At 46.1% G+C, this 18,804-nt stretch overlaps 6 protein-coding genes across 6 annotated transcripts; 2 read left to right on the top strand and 4 right to left on the bottom strand.

Annotated features, from left to right (window-relative positions):
- Positions 1-1,145: 1,145 nt before the first annotated feature.
- On the bottom strand, positions 1,146-2,107 carry ATNIH1004_005370 (uncharacterized protein; the record flags this gene model as incomplete). Its single annotated transcript, XM_033570024.1, has 2 exons — positions 1,146-1,678; positions 1,753-2,107. 2 exons carry the CDS (start codon positions 2,105-2,107, stop codon positions 1,146-1,148), a joined length of 888 nt encoding a protein of 295 aa, XP_033426056.1.
- A 7,924-nt stretch (positions 2,108-10,031) lies between these two features.
- ATNIH1004_005369 (maleylacetate reductase) lies at positions 10,032-11,166 on the bottom strand (the record flags this gene model as incomplete). Its single annotated transcript, XM_033570023.1, has 2 exons — positions 10,032-10,579; positions 10,641-11,166. 2 exons carry the CDS (start codon positions 11,164-11,166, stop codon positions 10,032-10,034), a joined length of 1,074 nt encoding a protein of 357 aa, XP_033426055.1.
- A 540-nt stretch (positions 11,167-11,706) lies between these two features.
- ATNIH1004_005368 (uncharacterized protein) lies at positions 11,707-12,850 on the top strand (the record flags this gene model as incomplete). Its single annotated transcript, XM_033570022.1, has 3 exons — positions 11,707-11,943; positions 12,017-12,318; positions 12,580-12,850. The coding sequence occupies 3 exons, from the start codon at positions 11,707-11,709 to the stop codon at positions 12,848-12,850; spliced, it is 810 nt and encodes a 269-aa protein (XP_033426054.1).
- A 93-nt stretch (positions 12,851-12,943) lies between these two features.
- ATNIH1004_005367 (sugar phosphate isomerase/epimerase family protein) lies at positions 12,944-13,972 on the bottom strand (the record flags this gene model as incomplete). The annotated part of the gene is made up of 1 exon (XM_033570021.1): positions 12,944-13,972. The coding sequence occupies one exon, from the start codon at positions 13,970-13,972 to the stop codon at positions 12,944-12,946; it is 1,029 nt and encodes a 342-aa protein (XP_033426053.1).
- A 580-nt stretch (positions 13,973-14,552) lies between these two features.
- ATNIH1004_005366 (putative pathogenesis associated protein Pep2) lies at positions 14,553-15,468 on the top strand (the record flags this gene model as incomplete). Its single annotated transcript, XM_033570020.1, has 3 exons — positions 14,553-14,680; positions 14,755-14,918; positions 15,059-15,468. 3 exons carry the CDS (start codon positions 14,553-14,555, stop codon positions 15,466-15,468), a joined length of 702 nt encoding a protein of 233 aa, XP_033426052.1.
- A 1,250-nt stretch (positions 15,469-16,718) lies between these two features.
- Positions 16,719-18,689, bottom strand: ATNIH1004_005365 (aldehyde dehydrogenase family protein; the record flags this gene model as incomplete). Its single annotated transcript, XM_033570019.1, has 9 exons — positions 16,719-16,945; positions 17,009-17,389; positions 17,452-17,624; positions 17,695-17,807; positions 17,874-17,897; positions 17,965-18,018; positions 18,091-18,297; positions 18,358-18,540; positions 18,612-18,689. The coding sequence occupies 9 exons, from the start codon at positions 18,687-18,689 to the stop codon at positions 16,719-16,721; spliced, it is 1,440 nt and encodes a 479-aa protein (XP_033426051.1).
- Positions 18,690-18,804: the final 115 nt, after the last annotated feature.

Raw genomic sequence — 18,804 nt, 5'->3', positions numbered from 1 at the left:
CGTCGGACTTCGGTACAAAGATAATAGGTGCGCCAGCTGGGCTTTTCGAGGGACGAATCCATCCCTTTTCTAGCGCTGCTTCAATATATCTGCGCAGAACTGCGAGCTCACTTTCGGACAAGGGGTAAATTGGTCGGTATGGGGGTTCCTTTCCCGGTTGTATATCAATTGCATGGTCGTGGTCTGCATGCGCAGGTAGAATCCCTGCATTTTCCTCCGAAAAGACATCTTCGAACTCCTTGTAGATTGCGGGTATTCGCACTCCTTCGCCGATTGTCGCAGAACCCACACGGATTTCGACCTGGTTATTTTCGGTTGTGGATACGTACGCTGCGTAGACTTGTTTTCCCTCTCTTAAAGTGCGATTCACCTCTGCTTCGTTGATTATCTCGACTTCTTTCTCCGGAGGTATTTTCCGGTATTCCCATGTTCCTAGTTCCCAGTCGACGTTTGGGTTCGCCTCTCTCAACCAAGGGTATCCTAGAATCGCATCATAATGGTCCATATCAACCACATCGAATGTTCTTTCAATCGTTCTACGAACACCGTGGCAATCTTGGGTGGTTGCCCTCAGCCTGTAGCGTCCGTAGCAACGGATGCGGTGACCATCTAGGGCCACTATCCTCCGCGGGCCTATTGCAGGCTCCGGGAGGTGCGCATCTGCGAACCTTCGGCTGATAAGAAGGGCTTGACACCCCGAGTCGATTAACGCACAAGTTGGAATAGTGCGCTCTTGTGCTTGCAGCTCAACCATAGTCTCAATGGCATTATCTTTTGGATTTTTTCTTCCTCTAGGCCCAGAGCCGCAGCTGCTCGCATCACTGGGCCACCTAGTTTTTGCCTGGTTGTCGTCCCTTCTCGCACGTTTGGGACATTGAGGCGCAATATGTCCCTTTTCTCCGCAGACATAGCATTCAATATCAGGGTTATGCGACTGCTGTCGCTTATGACCTTGGGACCTATTAGAGTTTCCTCTAAAGGCGCGATTGTTGCCTCTCCATGGCTTGTCTGGGCCCCGTTGACTGGAAGGTTGTTGTCTTTCCGTGTTGCCTGGGGTCGTCGTCCGGTGTCGCATAGCTAAGCTGTGTTGGCTTCTCCTATTCTTCGCTTGCGATATTTCCTTGCGTCGACCCGGTATGGAATCTTCAATTGTTTGGAGGGTGGGCGATATAGCCTTCATATGTCTCTGGTTCGTTGGGGTATTTAAGCGCTTCATGTCGCAGGTCTTGCTTGACTCTTGTCCGGAGGTGATCCTTTCGTTGATTTTCTGTGTATGCTTCTGGGAGCTGAACTTCCCATTGGTTAAGGTAAGCTGCGAATTCCCGCACGTTTTGGTGATCCTGTTGTCTGGCGTCATGGTAGCGTTGGCTCGCATCTCTTCGCAGGTTAACAGGGTCGTTTAATTGGCGTAGTAGAAATTTGCGAAAGTCCTCCCAGGTAGGTTTATCGGCGACTTCCTCCTCGTGTTGCCTCCATAGGCGGATAAATGTTGCGCATAGATGTGCCGTACCTTCCACCACTTTCGTCGTATCATTAGTAAAGTAGTAGCGATTTCGTTCGAAATGGGTTTCCATGCGTGCGATAAATGTCTGATATTCCTGCATGTTCTTTCCCATGTATTCCGAGACATGTGCTGGGGTGCTGGCGGTTTCAATGCGTGCGTGGGCTCTGGCATAGGCTGGGGTGCGGTTTCTTGTGGTATTCCATGGTCGGGTGTGCTTATATTGGATTCTGGCCGCGAAATTGTTGCACTTCGGTTTTCTTGGATGCGTTTCTCATAATCGATAAGCTCTTGCAATGCCCTCCTTTTATTTTCCATGCGTAATCTCTTGAGTTCCTGCTTTTGTTGGCGTATCTGGTCCCGGAGTTCGGCAAATTCATTATCCGATGAAGAATCGTTTGTTGTTGTGGACCCAGTAGCCCCTTTTCGAGGGCTATCGCCTTGCAACACAGCTGTTTCCTCAACTGTTTCTTCAGCTGGGCCCGGATTCATCGAAGCATCAGGTTGTGCTTGGATAGATGCGGTATTCTCTGAGACGGGGTTGACAGAATTCTCGGTGTTTCGGGTGACTTGGGAGCCAGCACGCTGCACGCGTCGAGGTGCCATAGTGCTCCTTTCAGCGGGTTACCGTTGGGGTGAGCGATTAGAACTGTTATGCGTGGGGGTCGGTAACGAGCTGAATGGGGCGCTACGGTGCGAAAGGGAGTGTCTATATAGGAGAGAAGATAGAGCCACGTATATTGCAGAACTAATCGCTGGCCTTCAAGAGTTCAGGCCCGCGGGTGCGAATATAAACACTTCGCACCTGACTAAGCATCTTAGCTAAGGATCTAGCTATCGCGCTTCCGAGCGCTCCTAACAAATACCCCCTCGGGCAGATTCCTCATCCCTACTCATTCGGTAGATTTCTGTATGGCCACTACCCCAGATTGCTGCCCAAATCATAATGGATATTCCTTTGCCTTTGGTATATGGAATAATATGCTTTTTTTTTCCATTTTTTCGTTAAGGTAGTTGAGCCGCCATACCCATTGATTTTTCTTTCCTTTGCCAAGCTCAACAGAACATTCATCACTCCATATAATCTTGCTCCACTGCTCGTAAGTCCAATCCTTGCGCGCATATGCCCATTGATAGCGTAGTTTAGCTGTTTCCTCAGTTAATTGAGGTCTTTTTGCGCTCTCCAGTGGCCATACCCCGATTCTTTCAACATGCGCGCAACAGTGCGTGCAGAAATAGGCTTGTTAAGTAATTTGCAGATATCTTCTGTTTTAATAAAGGGATCACGCTTGATTTGTAAAAAAATATATCGTTTATCAGCAGCAGAAAGGATCTCTGGCCGTCCGGAGCGAGGAGAACTAGTCCCAGTGGTGGAAGTCTGATATGTTTCAATGGTTGTTTGAATAGTTGTATATGGTAAATTCATGGCACGTTGAATATCAGCCTTTTTCTGGCCTGCAAGAAATCGACCAACTACAACTCCTCGCTGAAATGGTTCCAGTTCCTGTCTACTAGTCTTATTAGAACTAGTAGACCGTAAAGGGTGCGAGGCATGACCCAGATGGTTGAAAAAATGAAGCATAATATTGGGTGGCGCGTCGGGTGACGCGGAATTACGTAGACTTTTGTCATGTGACTGTATATAGGTGATATATATGGGGCCGGCGCGGTGGGTGATTACGTAGGTTACTATGGCGTAACCGCCCTCCCAAATATGCTGAAATACCCCGGGGGCAGATAACCCTGCATTCTACAACATTCCCACATCATAAAACATGCGTATCTACGCGTTGGGACAGTATACGCGTTTAAATTTTACTTTTACCAATTACTATTGTTACGGAAACACTATAATCCGCCCGACTTGGCGGTGCGGATTATATCTACCGATCCATTCTACCCCTGAATCCTTTAGAAAGTTGAACACCTCAATGAGAATATAGGGAAACCGCTTAGTAGGCTCAGTTGGTTGAGATACTACGATTCCTGGTGTTTCCACTGAATGACATCTACTTCCTAACTGGGCTAGTTGGCCTGTAGCTGATAGAATAGCTCCCTACTCCCCATTTCCCCTGAGTTCCACAACAACTATTTGTTATTATAGCATAATTATCCCTCTTGGTAATGAAATCTCTGCAGTAATAAATAGATATTTAACTATGGCTTCAAAACGGCTTTTACCTTAATTATGTGACAATGGCCTTGCTACCTCTGGTAGGTCTGCGTCTTCAGACATGGCCGCTGTAACGGAGCGTCATGTGGCTATAGTAAGGCAGCTAGCTTCGTACGGCGAAGAGGCGCTAAATCTATCTCGAATTAACCGCCCTGAGAATACTTCAAAGGCATATAATCCAAAGCAGAAGGAATGGATAGAGTGGGCTAAACGAATCGGGTTTCCAGACTGTGAACTGGTGACGGAACACAAGCTCGTCTGGTTTCTTAAAGAAGAAGTGCTCAGCCGTGAAGTCCGGTCCTGTCAATATAAAAAGCCGCGTACGACTGAAGAAGGGGAGCCGATTATCCGCACTCTAGGGAAGAGTGCTGTACAGGGCTACGTATCCGCTATTATAGATCTCTGGTCATATCAAAAGAGCAGCGGGGTTAATCCAAGCCCAAATCCTCGCGGCGAGGCTGTTATAGCGCTGTTAGATGACCACGCGCGCCATGAATATATACGAAAACGGGATCAATATCTCGATCGAGCAGCAGGAACCTTGTTGGATGGCTACGATGAAAAAAGAATAGAGGCCTTTGTACGATACTGCTGGGAGGGCTGGGCGCAAAATATACCAGAAAACTCCCAGCGCAGAAAGCCGCAGGGCATTGAATCTCACTTCCGTACAGCCGTGGATTTCCTTCTCTCGCACCATATGATTATACGGGGCCAGTCGCGCCGGAGTTTGCAATTCGCAGGTCTTTTTACTATTCCCTTGAAGAACGAGGGTCCTACGCCATGTTTCCCAATGGTTATGATTATGGATAATGGCAAGACAAATTCGATGGGCCGCTTGGAATATAACTCGGTAATGCGGCACCGCAACCCGATGATCTGTACACTGGCTCACACCGCATTTTACCTTTTTTTCCGGTGGAATATCGTACGGGAGCCGGTGCCTGAGTTCCGCCGGCGGCCACAGTGGTACAACATACATTTATTTAAAGGGGAATCGGCAGGGAAACCGCTTTCGTACGATACCCAGCTCCATTGGACCAACCGCGTGTTTGCCCAGATTGGCCTTAACTCAGTAAAAAAGACTCACATCGGCCAATCTGAAGGAGCGAGGTGGGCGGAATTAAACGGGGTGTCAGAAAACCAAATCCGCCGCGCTGGGCACTGGAATAATGACGCTTTAACTAATTGCTATCTTACCCACCCGCCCCGAAAGTTTATACTGTGACGACCTTGTCACCGGGCGTTGCTATTTGCAACCATAGCTCAATATTTGCACATGTCACTAAACCTAAATAGGAATAGTGTTAAATATAATGTCTTGGCAAATATTATTTACACATGTGCATTAGTCATATCCCAAATAGGAAATGGTTATATTGAAAATGGTTGAATCTAGGGATAAGGTTAATAAAATACAAGCAACAAAAGGACCACCTACCTAACGAAGACCCCATTGAATCTAACGCTACTGAGTGTATTCCTCCACCGGAATCTGGTAGGGAATACAATACTGCTGAGGAGGCAAAACTTGCTGCTGAATTACACGCCCAACAATATGGATATGCAGTTGTTATTCAAAGGAGAAATAAGGATTCAAAAGGAGTTGAATATGCATTATATCTCTGCTGTGACCGAGGTGGAAAGCGCCCTTCCCAATCTAATGGTATTCGAGAGGCCAAATCCCGACGGATTGGATGTCCTTTCAGCATTCGAATTGGATATTCAAAGCTTACAACCAAATGGACTTTAGTAGTCCGAAACAAAAACCATAACCATGCATCTTCTCCTTCTAGTACCCATCCAACATACCGGAGGAAGGAGATGACTTGGAAGGAAAATCGAATTAAGCCATTAATAAATCAAGGAATATCAAATACTCCGAATACTCCATGATGAGGATAAGAGTTCTCTTATTCAACGGCAGGATATTTACAACCTTCGGCAAGCAATATTCCGCAAATTTCTCCAGGGAAGAAGCCCAATTCAGGCCCTTATTACACTACTGCCCGATGAAGGGCCCTGGATAATGCAATATTGCACTGAAAATGGGCAGATATCTGCACTTTTTTTTTTTCACACACAAAGTCTGCCTTGAGCGATTACAGTTAAATCCATATATTCTTTGTATGGATTGTACATATAAATCCAATCGTTTTAGGATGCCTCTTCTTAATATTATAGGTATATCCTCAACAGGAATGACATTCTATGTTGCTTTTGGTTTTATGTGTGATGAAAAGGAGACACATATTCCTTTATTCTATCTTGTCTGCGGTCCTGCTATCGAGTTCTACGGCTTCCTCTTCCATCTGTAATTGTGACAGATAAAGAAAAGGCACTTTTTCAATCAATTGGAGAGTTATTTCCGGAATCAGCAGCTCTTCTCTGTATCTGGCATATGAATAAGAACATTGTGGCTAAAGCAAAGCCTTTAATCTCCCGGATTATTGTACAAAAAAGATCCCAAGAAGAGGAATGACGAAATTGATACAATAGCTGGAGATCTTCTAGCAAATTGGATGGAGATCGTCAATGCAGGAACTATAGAAGAGAAGGATAAAAAATGGGACTTATTCAAGCAAAAATATGCCCATTTTCCAGAACTAATACAGTATTTGGAGTGGGAATGGCTTCAATTTATAACTGCAAAACGCTATCTTAGCTGCTACACCAATAACTGCTTCCATGGTGGGACTACAGTCACATCCCGGAATGAAGGCGCCCATTTCAGTATTAAAAGTGACCTGGATAGCTCTACAGGCGATCTTTTAACTGTTGTGCGATCTATTGGACGTACAGTTACAGATAGAGATACCCAGATTACACAGCAGGTTGCTAATGACAAGGTAAAATGGCCGGTGTCTTTGGAAGGGTTATTGTACCGGGATATACGGTATAAAATATCACACTATGCCCTTCTAAAAGTTCATAATATTTACAAGAAATATTTGCCAGCAGGACCTGGAAAGCTGCAAATCAGATCCTGCACAGGAGTGGTAAACAAAACACTAGGGATTCCTTGCATTCATACAATACAGGTATATGCAGAGACCTCACGATCGCTTTCTATGGATCATTTTCATCGTCAGTGGTGGATTGAAGGCCGTCAAATAAAACCACTAGATCCCCGCCTTCTAGTCCTGGAACCAGCAATTATACGGCCTCGTGGTCGTCAAAATAGGGAGCACCCAGGACGACAGCTGTCATATTGGGAGCAAGTTGACCGTGCAGTCCGCATAGCTCAGTATGGCCAAACTATTCGAGAGGGTGAGGCAGCAAAGGCAGCTTCGGTAAACCAGGGAGGTGGTCAAATAGTATATAAAGCATCAAACAAGACATTGCTTCAGACATCGAACGAGGCATCGAATCAGGTATCTGACGAGGCATTAAATAAGACACCGAACGAGGCATCGAATAAAACATCAAACAAGGCCTCAAGGCAAGAAATACCCCCCAACGATGCCATGTTCATGCCTCAAGCGATGCCCCAAGCGATGCCTCAAGACGGGGTAAGGAAGAGAGAGACCAGGGAGCTAACATGGGTGTCAGTGGAATTTTAATCTCTGAATTTCAATTGGCTAGTCAAACCTGGTTTAAAGATGTTGCATTTAATATCTAATAGTCCCTTCTTTTTTAATCGCAATGCTCATGGCCTATTTTGTATGGGAAACTATTAAAAAGGCAAAATACTAAGGTTTTGGTCACATGATATTACTATATTAGGAATAGGGCGACATGTGTAAATAAGCGACTCCTATTTAGGTTTAGTGACATGTGCAAATATTGAGCTATGGTGTGCAAATAACAACGCCCCCGAATATGGTAGGTCCCTAACAAATCTTGGGGCGTTGTTAAATACACAGGCAAAACTCCTAGTTTCACAGGTGACTATACCTAATTGGGAAGTGCTTAGTAACACAGGCTTGACTAAAGTAGTTGGACACCGAGCGGCGCAAGACACCGAGCGGCGCGCCGCTCACCGCTCTTCCTGGAAATATTCAAACATCTCAGTATTCGAAGCCTTTTTATCTTGATTTTCATCAGTATTTTATTAATATACCAAAATGAGTGCCATATCAATGGATGAGAGAATGAAAATGGCTGTTGATGCATGGAATAATAACCAATTTTCATCCAGAACTGCCTGTGCCAAGGCATTTGATGTCTCTTCAAGAACTCTTCTTTATCGACTTAAAGGAAGAAGCAACCGCAATAATATTATTGCTAATAGCCGGAAATTGTCCAATCTTGAAGAGGATACATTAAAAAGATGGATTATTGATATGGCTAACCGTGGTCTGCCTCAACGGATCTCCCAAATTCAATATCTTGCTGGTCTTTTAATATCTGCACGTCAAAAGACTTCGTTGTTATCCCCGGCCTCTATCCCTGATCTAGTCAGTAGTAAATAGGTTACTCGATTTATTTCCCGCCATGATGATATTAAGTCAAGATATAATTGTCGATATGACTACCAGCGGGCGAAGTGTGAAGACGAGTCCACAGGTTATTAAGGCTGTTTAATTGGTTCAAAATACCATACAAAAATATGGCATTTTAGAACAAGATATCTACAACATGGACGAAACTGGCTTCCAAATGGGTGTAACATCAACAGCCAAAGTTGTCTGCGGCGCAGAAACACGCAGATCTGATGCTAAATCAATCCAACCAGGTAATAGAGAATGGGTTACATCAATTGTAACTGTTGGAGGAAGTGGCTGGGTTTTGCCCCCACAGATTATTTTTGCTGGAAAAAAACATCATCTCAGTGGTATTCCGTTCTACCTAAAGATTATCGATTAAGTCTTAGCGAGAATGGCTGGACTAATAATAACCTGGGACTGGAATGGCTACAAGAAGTCTTCGACAAGCATACAAAACCCCGCACCGTTGGTCAATACCGACTGCTTATTTTGGATGGCCATGGGAGCCATGCAACTGCTGAATTTGATGTACTGCATGGAACATTTAATTTTCACTTTATATGCCTCCTCATCATCTCACCTTCTTCAACCGCTTGATGTTAGCTGTTTTGCACCTTTAAGCGCTTTTATGGCAAAAAGTGCAAGAAATGATGAATATTGGTATAAAAACTATTATAAGGTAGATTTTCTATCTATCTATTCATCGGTCCACTTAAAAGCAATGTCATCACAAATATATAAGTGGATTAAAGCACCGGCCTTTTCCTCTATTCTTCAACAGTGATATCAAAGTTAAAAATAAGTAAAACACCAACTCCACCATCTTCTTCGCAGTAATCAGTCATTTTATTGGGAAAAACCCTATAATTTACCAGTTAAACCGACAAAAAGAGCAACTTCTGAGATTCAAAACCAAGGCATTTTTCCATCGATTGCTGATACTTTGCTCGATAAAGCTATGAAAGGCAATGAGATTGCTATGCAGCAAATGGCTTTATTAAAAAACGCACTTGATCAACGCCAGGCAGCTGATAATTACCAAGAAAACAAAAAAGAAGTGCCTAGGCAGTTTATTCAAGATACAGGCAGTCTAACCACTGATAAGGCACTACAAATAATGCAGGAAAGGGAGAAGGCAATTCCGGCAGAGGCTCACGCACCAAGGATACAGAGGCCCCCTACATGTAGTAATTGCAATATTCAGGGCCATAATCGATTAAAATGTCCGACTAGATAGCTCTATACTTATTTTTTAACAATATACTTCATTTGTATGGAGATAAATGACTTCCAATATTATCTAAATTAGGGAGGCGGGAAGGAGCGGTGAGCAGCTGCTAACTCGGTGTCGTTGCAATTTCGGTGTCCGATTACGTTAATCAAACCTGTGTCACTAAGCACTTCCCAATTAGGTATAGTCACCTGTGAAACTAGGAGTTTTGCCTGTGTATTTAATAACGCCCTAAGATTTGTTAGGGACCTATCATATTCGGTATGGTCATGTGGCCTTACTTAGTCACCCACCTAGATAACTAGTCAGCTCGCCCGAGCTCCTGAATTGAAGAGAATTGTGCCTCGCGAACAAGATTCGGGCGTCAGGTGACTCGGTCCGTAGTTAACCAAGTTCCGCATGTTCAATCAAAGAGGCATATTTATCCGACAGCATGTATGTACGTCTCTTTTGGACCAATAACGACGAAAATATGCATTTCTTCTGATTTCTCGCAGCGATACAGCCACCCTCGGTGGAAGGCATAACTTAACTACTTAGTTTCTTTCTCGGAAAATTCCTTGAGTACATTAATTTGCAGTCTTTAAGCGACACTACACCAAGATTTCTGTATGACAAGTTGCGGCGGTCACAATTAAATAAGGCATATCGCAAACACTGTTCTCACAATCAGGCGAGATTTATGCCCCTGACTGAAATTTACAAATCTGTTCTCGCCTCCTCCCCAGCCCACGCTCTCCTCAGGAGTTCCCTGATTGGCCTCTTTACAATCACCCTCGGACTCCAATACGGATTCTCCACCGCAATCTCGGCAGCCTTATCCAAATCCTCCTCCTTAAACCCAAAGCTCTTCAAACCCCTCTTAACCTTCAGCCGCTCTAACAGTGCGTTTAACCCCTTTATCGCGTCGCCACCACTGCCTGGCAATACATCTGCTAACCTCTTCATAACTTCAGGTATAGCAGGGGCATTGTAGGCTAACGCATGAGGTAGGATGATTGTGTGTGTTTCCGCGTGCGGCATGTTGAAGAAGCCACCGAGGGTGTGGCATAGTTTGTGGTGGAAAGACATCTCGGCTGTGCCTAAGCAGGTGCCGCACAACCAGGCACCGAAGAAGGCGGATTGGCGGGATGTAATGTCCGAAGGTGATTCGACGATCTTGGGCAGTGAGGCTGCCAAAGTTTTTATACCTTCGATAGCTAGCAGGGAAATGATGGGGTTGGTGTTACGGGCGTAGAGAGCTTCGACTGAAGGGGCGTCGTTGTTAGCACGGGAAAATATCGACGCACAAAGAGACAGGAGGCGTACCTGAATGCGCAATTGCGTTGACACCGCTTGTAGCACTCATACCCGCAGGAAGAGTCATTGTGAGATCAACGTCATAGATGACTGCCCCAGGTAAAATCTTAGGATCGCTCCTCGTAATCTTCTGCCCACCCTCTGTCTCCCCAAGAATAGGCGTCATTTCCGAACCTGCATATGTCGTTGGGATACAGATATGTAGTAGTCCCGTCCTTATGGATATCGCCTTCCCAAGCCCAATTGTGCTCCCCCCTCCAATTGAGATGACTGAGTCGGCGTTTACGGATTTCGTGTACGCCAGAGCTTTCTCTGTGATGGTGTAGGGGGTGTGCATTGTTGCTTCAGTGAAGACACCTGCGACTTTGCCATCGAGGAGATCTTTAAGCTGAGATGCTTGATCGACTTGTTGTGGTGTCGATACGATGAGGGGGGCCTTCACTCTGTGTCGTGCTACTTCCTCTGAGAGTCGGGAGAGGGTACCGCTGCCGAAGATGACTCGGGCTGGGGATGCGTTGTATTCGAATGCTTCCATTATGCGAACCTGTAATCTACAGTCTGGGTACTTATTGAAAGATTGGGTACTGTAAAATTGTCAGTGAATTAAGAAGTTTCCCTCATTTCAATGAGAGTGCGGAAGTGACGTTGAATACCCCTAGTAATCCGCAAGCTCCGCAAAGGAGCTGATGAATCTTTTACCGGCAGGGATAATACTATAGCGAGATGTATTCATCCGGAGAATGGTTTTCGTTGTGCCACTTTGTGTATGGCATTGCGATTGGTCAATGCTTCGGATAATTCAAGTAGGAGTCTGGCACGTGTTCAAGGCTGAGTATCTGCATTCAGGGGTCAATCATAGTATCAATCGTGGCCATACATAAACGTTATAAAAGATCTTGCCATTGTCCTTCCTCCTTATAATTTATTTGGAACTGCACCTCAATTGAGCTATGTAGCCAAGTTTCGAGCTTTTGAGTGAACTCTTTGTCAACCCTGCCGTACATCGCATCAAGTTCTCTCCTATATGATCCCGTCCAATTCCTCCCATAGTACTAACAAGATCCAATTGTGCACCATGAACCCCTCAATAATCAAAGTTCCTCCGCTGAAGGACTTGAACATCAATAACATCACCGAAAACACCGTCTTAATAAACTCCCGAAGCGGCGATGCGCGGCTGACGTACCTTATGGAGTGCTTAGTTACGCACCTGCATGACTTCGCACGTGAGACGCGATTAAGTACGGGTGAATGGATGGCAGCACTCAATTTCCTTGTTAAGGTTGGGCAAATATCTAGTGATGTGCGACATGTACGTTTGCTTTTTCATTTTACGTTTCCTTGAAGGGAGCGGGAAAGAACTGTTGACAAACCCCACTTTCCAGGAATTTATCCTTCTCTCAGACATACTCGGCCTCTCCCTCCTCGTCGATTCAATCAACCATCCCAAACCCCCCGCATCCACCGAAGGCAGCGTGCTCGGGCCTTTCCACACTCATGAAGCAGACACCATTTCCAACGGCCAAGGCATGTCGTCCGACACCCAAGGAGAGCCTTGTCTCGTCGTTTGTACCGTTCATGACGTCTCCGGAAGCCCCATCCCAGGCGTCAAGATTGATATCTGGGAAACTGATTCTACGGGACATTACGATGTGCAATACAATGAGAGGGGTGGGCCTGATGGCAGGTGCGTAATGTACAGTGATAAAGAGGGCGTGTTTTGGTTCAAGGCCATTGTGCCAGTGCCATACCCGATTCCGCATGATGGTCCTGTGGGACAGTTACTTAAGTTGTTAAAAAGACATCCGTGGAGGCCAGCTCATATGCATTTTATATTTGAGAAGCCCGGCTGGGATCGTTTGATTACGTATGTACCTCTATTTTCCTTCCCCTTCCCTCCCTCTGCACAATCCTATTTCGCGACACTAACGCGTTAGTTCATGGTCAGAGCGCTCTACATTCGTGGCGACCCATACGAGAGCTCTGATGCGGTTTTTGGCGTCAAACAATCGCTCATCGTAGATTTTGACACCGTCGATACAGCAACAGCCAAACAATACGGTGTTACCAAAGGAATCAAGGTGCTCAGGCATGATTTCGTGCTGGTGAGTGACAAAGAGGCGGAGAAATTGCGGGATGAGAATGCGTTGGCTGAGATAAAGAAACTTGGCAAGAGAGTGAAGATGTTGAACCATTTGCCGGTACCAGATGTGGATTAGTGTTCTAAGTTCCTTTGTAGTAAATGGTAATAAAACCGAAATAATGGTACGTACGCGGCGCCATAGCTTACGTTACACTGTGCGTAAGTTTACTCATGCTCCTTGTGGTAACAGAACACAGTCTGTAGCCCCAGGCTCGTCCTTCAAATGCAAATCCTGTTTCAGTTTCCTCCAAGATTCATAGCCTCGGCGAGCAAGCTCGCGTGGTACCGCGGGGTCAACTCTTGCCATAGTCCTCGAAAAAAGCTCCAATGACACCCAGCCTTCAAAGCCTAGGTCCCCGAAGATTACCCTTGCAACATCCAGTATGGGCAAATAACCTCCTTCTTCATACGCGAAGAGCCTTGCATTCCGTGACCATCCCATCCTAGCCGACTGTCCTTTAATGTAAAAAGGATGAGCCGGCGTAATGGGGTCGCGCAATCTCTCTCCGTCCACAATTTGGACATAAAAGACCCTCTTCACATCTATCTGTTGCTTCATGCGCTCGATTGATGCTTGCATATCCCTCTCCGCATTAAGTGTCTTGCCCGACTCTACAGCCGGATCTCCGTACACCCTGGCGCAGATGTTGAACGTATCCAGGCAAATGCCGAAGTTCGGTCGATCGACCTTTTGCACCACGTCCCACGCCATTTCCCAGGTGTCGACGTATGTAGCGAAGGATATGTTCTCGTATACGAACCTCACACTTGGCGTCTCTCGCAGACCCAACTCCGCAACTTCGACCATGTCTGCAACTATGACATCGAGGTCACCAGTTATGTCTTTGGTCATAAAATTTGCTGGGATCTGAATCATGTCCGTGCCCAGTATCTTGATGATCTGGAACCATAGCTTCAACTTTTCGATCCGTTTTCGGTGTTCCACGGGATCAAGGAGTCCTTCATAGGACAAGAATGGCTGCAGGCAGACTACTGTGAGATTGTTTTGGTCGCAAAGATGGCGAGCGGTTCGCGCGGCAAGGAGCAGACCCTCTGGTGAGGCGTCGCTGCCGTGGGAGAGGTCCCTCGCCAGGTACTCGAGGTCTTCGTAGAATATTTCCACTCCTTTGAACCCGTGAATGCTTGCTTGTTTGAGCTTTTCCGGAAGCTGGTGCGCCCAAGCTCTTCCTAGAGACATGCTGGATATTGCCAGTTTTTGAACCATCTTGAAAATAATAATAAGAGTGACGCTGTGCTTGTCTATGTACTTCTCTCGATCTTATAGATTCCAAAATTAGGGAGTCTGGCGTGCTGAAGTTAAGGTTTGATGTTGAAAACGAGAAGTGACATCAACTGTAAGGTACGTTACACGGTTATAGGGCGCTGAGATGATGCGTCCCAATGGATGTTGGCAGAATGTACTCTCTTACAAAATCACATTGTAGTCATGATTCCTGTTGCAGCGGGTAAATGAGTGCGGTTCCCGTGACGTTCAAATACTCTAACGGGTGACCTGTAGCCGGCAATACATTTAAGCGGTAGCAGAAGCTGCACACCCGTCAGAAGTTCGGTAGATTGTTAAGCACCACTAAAAGTTTTGCATTCACGCCGACTCCATAGTGGCCATACCGGCTAAATTCTCCTTAGCCACTGGCCACGCATATGATACAGTAGCGCACGTTTTATGCATAGTCACTTTTGACTTTTCGACACATATATTTTGAAGCCTTAACACCCCTATTATTGAGAAGCTTTTTGTGAAACAATAATCTACAGTAATGGTCGACCTCCATAGTTTACCGTCCGGCTCGTGGCCGAGCCAAGCAATTCGCAATAATGGTTCTGACAGCTTGGCTTTGGAAAGGTACAAGCTTAGAGAGCTAGCAGAAGGCTGGCCATGCTATAGGTGAGTCCATAGATAGGGAAACCTTCCAGCAAATTTGGCAGAATACCTTAACTGACATTATATCACTTTTCTAGAGATGCATGTGAATGGGAAAACATGATGTCGATTTTCCATGACGATGCCCATATATACACAACGTGGACCGGACGAACTCATTACAAGGATTTCATTGCAGCATCGCAGCAGGGAATGGATAATGGAGCTTTCATCATGCATCGATGCCATGGAAGCACAACTGGTAAGTGATACGAAGTGATTCTTTCCCATTCCGCCCAGTCTCACGAGACAGAATATTGTCCCTCGAATAAGTCTTCCAACTCAATGGATCACATTCCACAGTCGCTAAACAGCAAGCGTGTTAACTCCGCAAACGTCTAGATATCAATGCCGAAGCAACTCGCGCAGTTACAAAGATGAAGACCACTATAACACAGCGATTCCAGATTGACGGTTGTGAGGTTGACGCTGATGCTGACTGTCGGTTCTGTTTCTTTTGGGAAAAGGCAGGTGGAAGATGGGGAGCTCGATTCGTCAAGCACTGGTATGAGAAGGACAAACTGATTCCGGTGGACCCGAGGATGATTCCAACTTTAGACGATGAAAAGTTGAAGGAGTACCCTACCGGGTACAGGTACTTAGCATACTGTCAAGAAATTACCATGGGCGTGAAAGTGATGCTGGACATGCCCAGTCATCGCAGAGATGGTGATAACCTGAATGGACAGAAACACGATGCGCTATATTGGCAATGTAAAGACTGGGTCGAGGGACGAAATGTAGATATTTGAAGATCAGTGAATCCTAATTAAATGAAATAATCATACTACCTACGCCCTCTGTAGTCCAAGCTTTACATTAAATAGAGAAAGCCTCTGAAATTGTTACGTTATGAGGGTGTCATAGTTAGCTGTAATTTTATAATGCAACGCACAGACAAGTCTATTGCTTATGAATTCGCTGTCCTTCCAGAGGGATTCATGTGAATCATGCCATTTATTTTTGTTAGAGTAGGCGTAATTAATTAGGGTAACTGGCCAGCTTCCGAACTTCCGATATCTATGATTTCATGATATCCAATAATTACACCGAGTCTGCTTGTTCAATCAACAAAGGAGCGAGATTGAGCTGAACTAAGTACACTTAGATACTGCTGCTGCCTTTCAGGCAGCAGCTGTTGCCTACTGATATTGCTTGATTGCTATGAGTCAGCGACTTAATCTTGACATAATTATTAACGTTAAGGGGCACGGGGCTTATTCAGCCAGAAGCGTGCTTGGAAACCAACAAGTTGATTGTATTGCAGAGAAGAGGAACTAGAAGTTCTCGAGGACCTGGCTACCTAGTTACATAGTTGATGCTCAGGGGCCGTGGTAGAGATTGGCCTCATTTGGTGGCATTATTAGCATCTTCATCAGCCGAGTGCACGTCAACGGCTCAGCCCTTTACACGCATTACGCGACACTATTACGCTAATCCCTCGATTAGGATGTCAGTACGTCGACAAGTGGTCCGGGACTCCACGCGACGCCGTCCACTCTCAGCATGGGTACTCTAACGCCAACAGTTTGACCCAGAACAAAGAAAACAGGGCCTCTCTGAAACTTGAGAACACAATGTGAACCTTAAAGAAATTTCGAGGGTTAACGCTCGCGCACAAAAATGGAGAAATGCCTTTCAAATCAGGATTGCGCCGCCTATCTTAGGGTTCGCAGCTGTTAGCCTGATACGAACGTTCTATTCTTGCTCGCAGTGAATGAGAGGGAAATGGTAGAACTCCGAAGGCGTATGTCAAGGAGACACTCTTAGACAGCTCAAGAAGTTGTGGTCCCTGAGCCCACAAGTTCCTGCAGGAGAGAAGGCAACATTCCCCTTACGCAGGTGCGCTCCGTGGTCTGTAAGAAGGTCGTTGATTGTGTTACCTCTTCGAACGAGGACTTAAGATAATAGTTATCCATACAAATGTCACGTGCCAGTTCCCCCAGTTCCTCCACTACAGCAGATATAGAAAAAGATGATTGTGGTCGCACTCGTGTAAGATCTATGCTACTTCCTGCCTAATAAAGACTGATTTCTCTTCTAACCACGACTGGATTGCGTTGGAACCCTTCTGACGGCCGATTCCAGATGCCTTAAAGCCGCCAAAAGGAAGGTCGTACGCCCCGTAAGGCGAGGTACAGTTGACACCGACGTTGCCGGCCTCCAGAGCGCTAGCAACGCGAAGGGCTGTATTTATATTGGAGCTGTAGACCGATGAATACAGTCCGTCTGAATGGGTACGGAAAGTTAGCTCAGAGACAATTGGGAATAATATTTAGTTTCATGACTCACATTCAGTATCATTGGCACGCTTAATGACTTCCACCTCGGTCTCGAACTCGTGGAGTACCAAGACGGGCCCGAATATTTCCTCGACGTTGAGCCTGCTCGTATCTGCGACATCCGTAAATATTGTAGGCTGGACAAAGTTAACGCCACAGTCGACTTGTCCGCCACCATGGAGAACATGTCCACTTTGCTTTCCAATGGCAATATAATTCTTGACAGAAGCTGCCTGTCTCGCATCTGCCTGAGGACCGAGCTGCGTCGAAGCGGCTGAGGGTTCGCCCATTTTGAGCTTCGACATATAAGAGATAAGCAGCTTCTTAAACGTCGCAGCAGCTCCTTTCTGAACGTAAGCGCGCGATGATGAAGTGCAAACTTGCCCTGAGTCTACAATATTGACCAACCTCGGTCAGCTCATTGGAAGAGTAGCTCGTTGGAGACAGACCTACTAAGCGTGATAGAGTTAACCGCATCTGCAGCGGCCCAATCCAGATTGGCGTCATCAAAAACAATAAGAGGTGACTTGCCACCGAGCTCAAGCGCAACATTCTTCAGATTCGAACGGGCGGCTGCTTGCATGACGGCTCTTCCAGCTCGGGTTGAACCAGTGAAACTGATTTTACTGTACCATAGAAACCTAACGTCAGCATTACAGTCCTTCACTTATAAGGCAATCAGAAAGCCGAACCCACCGGATCTTCATGTGAGATGAGAGAAGCTCTCCGGTCTCAGCAGCTCCCGAAACAATGTTGACAATGCCGGGAGGGAAACCTGCTTTCGTGGCAAGCTGAGCGAGAAGAATACCCTGCATCGTAGTAGTAATATGAGCAGGTGAGGCTCAAGAGGGCCGAGCAGGGAGTCTCTGACTGACACTAAGGGGAGACTTTTCGGAAGTCTGCACCGATAGGATACAAGAGGTCAGCCAAGTCATAAGGTAATGGTGGACCAAGACGACATATTACCTTCAAAATCATAGCGTTTCCTGCACCACAGGCGGCTGAGATTTCATGAACCCACTGAAGCGCCATGCCCATTAATTAATACTCGATAGCGTGTTTTTTTGCTTGGATTTTAGGTGGGGGGCTTACAAGCAAGGTGGGGAAGTTCCACGCCACAATAGCTGCCACAACTCCGAACGGCTGTCGCAGCGACAAGTCCATATGGTGGGGCGTATTAAGCGAGGTCTGTCCGGAAGCCGTCTCGACGAGGCCAGAGAAGAAATTTGTAATTTTACAGGCTTCCTCAACGTCAGCACGGTGAGTGCCGACAGGTTTACCCATACAGATCGAATCAAGCTGGCAAACATTATGTTGTCAGAATGCACTGGGCTCCAAGAGCAATGGATTCTGCTATACCTCGGCGAGCTTGGACACGTTCTCAGCCATCAAATTGGAGAACTTTCTAAGCACATCTCCTCGGATGTGAGCCGGTAAAGCTGCCCATTGAGGTTGAGCTTTTCCTGCCGCTTCAACCGCTGCATCGACATCTTCTCTGAGCGCGATCGGTATTTTTGCGAGGAACTCGTTGGTAGCCGGGTTCTGCAATATTAACACGACCATTAGCTTGACACCCACCACCAAAAGCAAAAGCAGAGACGAAGAGGGCTAACCAAGAGATCATAAGTCTTGCCTGACTTGGCGTCGACAAGATTTCCATCGATGAAGAGCCGACTTTCGTACTTGGACATCTTGGATATTCTAGAGCACAGGGTAGGAGGTTGTAGAGGACTACGATGCAGGGTGTAGAGCAGATAGAGCTTGATAGAAGAGGAGGTTTTAATTGCCGGCATAAGAAGCTTTTAT

The sequence above is a fragment of the Aspergillus tanneri genome (genome assembly GCF_003426965.1).
Source record: "Aspergillus tanneri strain NIH1004 chromosome Unknown AapTan_4_pilon_pilon_pilon, whole genome shotgun sequence".
Taxonomy (NCBI): domain Eukaryota; kingdom Fungi; phylum Ascomycota; class Eurotiomycetes; order Eurotiales; family Aspergillaceae; genus Aspergillus; species Aspergillus tanneri.
This window is presented reverse-complemented; position numbering and strand designations above follow the sequence as displayed.